Genomic DNA, 4,975 nt, shown 5'->3' with positions numbered 1-4,975 from the left:
CCCCTCCTGCCTTTCCCTCCTCAGGGGAGAAAGGAAAGGGGGGGGCACCTCCTCCTTCCTTCCTCCCGCACTTATATAAGGAAGGGGGCGCCACTTGGGAGGACCCCAAGTAGGATTTGACCTACTTGGGGGGGCGCCTCCTCACTGCTCCCTCCACCCCCACCTCTATATATGTGGGAGGGGTGCACCTAGCACAACCAGAACAATTGCTTAGCCGTGTGCGGCGCCCCCTCCACTGTTTAAACCCCCGGTCATATTTTTGTAGTGCTTAGGCGAAGCCCTTCAGAGATAACTTCATCATCACCGTCACCACGCCGTCGTGCTGCCGGAACTCATCCACTACCTTGTTGTCTTACTGGATCAAGAAGGCGTGGACGTCACCGAGCTGAACGTGTGCTGAACGCGGAGGTGTCGTACGTTCGGTACTCGATCGGTTGGATCGCGAAGAAGTTCGACTACATCAACCGTGTTGTCAAACGCTTCCGCTTACGGTCTACGAGGGTACATAGACATACTCTCCCCCTCGCTGCTATGCATCTCCATGGATATATCTTGCATGTGCGTAGAAAAAAATTGTTTTCCATGCAACGTTTCCCAACAACAACAAGACCAAGACTCGGGACAACACAAACCAACGTACCCCGCCCATTGTGCCAAGAGGAAGTCGACAAGTGGATGGCAGGGATTGGGAGGACCTAGAAGAGGAGGAGTCGAGAGAGCTCCGGCGATGGTGTACATTGCGCCGCGAAGGCCCACACCCAGAGTGGTAGCCGACACCGACAAGAGTTGTGCCACCGGGACTCCTCGAGCAACGAGATATCGCCTTCAAGGAGGGAACAACACCTTGCCGCCGCCACCTAGTCCAAAGGCTAGACCAAGAGTTTCCGCTGAGCATGAGTGAGGGAGTTTGATCGGGGCCAAAGCAATGCCTCCAGGGAGGGGACGGCCCCCATGGATGTTGCCATTGCTAGCCTCAGCGTCGCGAAGCATGGATTGCTCCTAGCTCAAGATCACAAAACCCAAAGTCCCGGAGCTGCTCAATCAGGCTGGCCACCATGATGGGAGGCGTCACATCAAGCAGTACAACAACCTCCACCATCTCCACCACCACCTCGCATCTGGAGTCGAACCACCCACCGCCAGGAACTACCACCAACCATCGAAGCCACCACGCCCAGCGGACCCAGGCCACCAGTGCAAAGACCACCAGTGGGCGAGAAGAGGCAAAGCACACTGGCCAATACCACCGGTCTAGGCCCGCCCAACACCGCCGCCCTCCCCCTCCCCCCTCCCCCGAAGCTAAGGGCAGCCCCTCCACCTCCATGGTGCCACGAGCATCACCAAACTCCGCCAACTTCCGCCAGCAGAGTCGCATATCCAACCCACCACTCTCCACCTTCTTCTCAGTGCGGCAACCTCCTACCACCTCCAGCCACGACAAGCCGAGTCGCCGCCGCTGCATAGGCTAGATCCAGACGGGGAGGGAAGCCCACTCGAGCCGCTGCATCCGCCTGGAACACCGTCGACATCGTTCCTCCCGTCCAAGCCTCCTCGAGCTCGTAGTCGACGCCAAGTCGCACCCAGCCGCCGCGCGTGTGAGCCTCCGCCGGATCTGACTTCCCACGCCCCCCGGCCGATGCGAGGAAGTGAATAGGCCCGCTGTTGCCGACGCAGCACAGACTTTGCCCGACGACGCCCACTAACGACAGTGGAGGAGGGGGGAGCTACAGTGACAGGCTAGGGTTTTCTCCAGGGGCGCCCGCGGGGCGCCACGGGAGGGAGAGGGGGAGAGGACCTTGGCGTAGTTATAAACTTGATCAAATTTTATAAAGTTTTGATTTTTTTTTTGATAAATCTATACGCACTGCAGTATAAAACGGAGGGAGTATTAAATACACGAGGGTGTAGTTATTATCGTGCGCCTCGACGTAGCACACCCCGAACCTTCTGGATTATTACATACTAAATATATTAACCTGGGCCCCACATAATCTGACGAAGCCAGCTGAAAGAGGGTAAGAAGGAAGAAAACCAGCTAATCTGGCCACGTCCACACGGGCTGTCCATGAGCCGCCTCGCCGCAGCGGTTTTGCTCGTCTGGTCGCCAGAAACAGACTTGGAAGGACAAAGCTCGATCTCGAGCAGCATCGATGACATGTGGTCCCTCTATATTGTGCTCCCCTCCTGTCAGCGTGCTTCGTGGACGCACGCCGCGGAGAGCAGCACGTCCTCGCACTCGCACGCGGGCCCCTCTCTCGCGTTGACAGTTTAGACTCGCAGAGATAAGAACAAGACACCACTACACTGACTGCGGAGGCGGAGTGCCAGTATTATTAGTATCAGCGGGTTCGCATCCGTCGACGCAGCAATTTGGCTTAGAGTTTAATATATCTCTTGCATTTCCCCGCGCGTAGCAGCAAGCAGAAGAGGAGAGAGAGATCGTGCAGTTATTTACAGAGCTGTTGGGAGAATCCAGGAGGAAGTACTCCGGTCCGGCCAAGAAGGGGGAGACAGAGTGGGGGAGGCGGAGGACGCCGAGTTTGGGGAGAGGAGATGGAGACGGACAGCCCGCGGAGCCCGGAGGCGGAGATCGGGCACCGGGTGGAGGACCTGTGGGAGGTGGCGCAGCCGCAGCTGTCCCCGTCGGAGAAGCTCAACTCCTGCTTCGAGGACATCCCCGTCGCCGCCTTCCCGCGCACCCACCCCTCGCAAGGTAATCCTCTCGCTCGCTTGCTTGCTTGCTTGCGCTCTTGTTTCTACTGTACCTATATGTTTGCCCCTGTCTTGCTCTGCTGCAACAACAGTAGCGTAGCGCGAGTTGGTCCAAATGTGACTGCTTGTGAGCGACCGGGTTTCCTAGCGCCAAGAAAAACTCGCGTCGCTCCGTGTCGAGAATTGGAGCCACACCGGCAATTTCTCCTTTGGATGCCGATTCCATCTGTATCGTTGTTTGTGCAGATACTGGTGCAAACCTGATGCTCGATCGTCTCTTCTCTCTTGCCTCTTGCTGTGCCGTGCGCGCTCCGTGTCAGCACTCAGCAGCTGACGTGATGTGCTCGTCCCTGTCCTGCCTGCCTGCCTGCCATTCATGTCGACCGACGGGGGCATCAGACCAGGCGTGTCTATCTTTTTGAGTTTTGTGCTGTCGTGGCCATTCTAGTGAACGCGCATAGCCCACTTCCAGGTTGATTCTTGATATCAGTGGGCAGTAGCACTGTTCTGGTGTACGACTGAAAATGCAGTGGAGGTTTGAAAGCTTCTAGCAAGTGTTCCAAAATCCCAGTACGTTCAACTCTTCAGGCTAAGGGAGTTATGCTTGCTCTTGTTGAGAGGTCTTTTTCACTTCTTAGACCACCGAAACAAGAGCCGTCCGGGACTCTCTTTGCTTTATGCCATTATAAATTATATATGTGACTGACGTGTATTGATATTATGTGACTGACGTGTATTGATAACAGCTTATGCTAAACTAAGAAATGACTCCCAGTACCTGTCTATCATGATCAAAATATATCTTCTGGAACTATTAATCCCCAATTGGATTAGGCCAGTTGGCTAAATAAACTATTTTTAGCTTTTGTTTTGTAAAAGAAGATTTGTGTGGATGCGTTAAATTGTACTCCCTCCGTTCTTAAATATAAGATGTTTTGGATATTTCGATATGGACTACGTACGGACTCAAATATGAACAAACACCTAAAGTGTGTATATACATCCGAATCAGAAAAAAGTTGAGAAAGATGGACGCGCATAGGGAGGTGGCGTTGTCTGGCACTGTGGTGGTGTCGAGGGCAGGCCTGGTAAGGTTGATGCGTCAGTACCTGCTCTGAAGATGAATTAGTGGAAGACGATGGTGGCGGCCTCTGCAGCGTGCGCATGCGGTGACCACTGAGAGTGCGCTGGACCAGTGGTGTGTGCCCCAGACCCGGCAATGCAGCTTGGTTGGGCCCTCCGGCTTCAGATGTTGGCTTTGATTTGAGGTCTTGGTATGCGGCTCAGACAATCTGCATCCCTCATCAAGTTGAAAGGAGTAGTGACAGATGTTGCCGAGATGGTGGCTTCGGACTTATTGATGTATTACTTTGTAAGGTCTAGGTGAATAGTTAATAAAATGTCTGCATGCATCGTCCTGATGCCCGGTGGTCATCCTCCTTGTCGGAAAAAAATACCTTTCTCAACAGAAAAAATTATAGTACTACCTTGCTTTCTAGGGGGGTCACCAGTATGTATGATTTTCTCCCGATATAAAGGAAACTGTACAAAGAGGTGCAGCCTTTGCAATCAACTTTTTGCCTAACTTGGCCACGTCTATTTCTGTGTTGAAGTCACTCCTTCCTGGTAAGTATTTTAAATCAACGATGCTAACATGAGCAACTCCGACTTGGCCACTTGATAAACCAAGTGACTTGGTGATGATAGGGTCAGAAATCCAAAACTGTAACTGAACTTTGCCAATTTCATGCTGAAAGTTCTCAACAAGGGTTCTGTTCTAGCTCTGTGGCTAAACTCATTTGTGGCCCGAATGATGCCCATTCAGGCAAGTCTATACGAATCTTGAATTGGTGTGGTGCTTGAAACATGACTTTAGAGCAAGTCAAGCAGAGCCCCGAAAACACAACCCCCTATATCTCCACATAGGGGCTTTTACCTTTATATAGTATTCTAATGGTACTGACCCACATCCAAAACATCAATGAACATCATAATTATTAATTGCAATTAAGATAAGACCTGAGAAGAAATGATTAGCACCAACTACCATTGATTAACACATAATTATTATTAGGATACAATCATAGCACACAAACGCCCCAATCTTATCTGTAGGTTGACACCAAGTTAGGATGGATTAGGACATAATTATGATTAGCACTTCTCGAATAAAAAATGGTTAGCGCAAGGGTCGGGGCGCCAAGGGAGCCCAAAGATGAGGTGTCCCGAGCTCTGTTTACCGGATACCCTCAGAATAGAAGGT

General features: G+C 52.1%; 1 protein-coding gene across 1 annotated transcript in view; it reads left to right on the top strand.

Annotated features, from left to right (window-relative positions):
* The first annotated feature begins 2,291 nt into the window (after positions 1–2,291).
* Positions 2,292–4,975, top strand: part of LOC123045291 (SNF1-related protein kinase regulatory subunit gamma-1) — a 9,504-nt gene continuing 6,820 nt past the window's right edge. Inside the window, exon 1 of the mRNA XM_044468294.1 lies at positions 2,292–2,713. Coding sequence (XP_044324229.1) covers positions 2,554–2,713 — 160 coding nt within the window. The 5' untranslated portion in view covers positions 2,292–2,553. The remainder of the gene's footprint in view (positions 2,714–4,975) is intronic.

This window comes from Triticum aestivum, chromosome 2B (genome assembly GCF_018294505.1).
Source record: "Triticum aestivum cultivar Chinese Spring chromosome 2B, IWGSC CS RefSeq v2.1, whole genome shotgun sequence".
Taxonomy (NCBI): domain Eukaryota; kingdom Viridiplantae; phylum Streptophyta; class Magnoliopsida; order Poales; family Poaceae; genus Triticum; species Triticum aestivum.
Note: the sequence above shows the minus strand (reverse complement) of the source record. Positions and strands in the feature narration are given on the sequence as shown.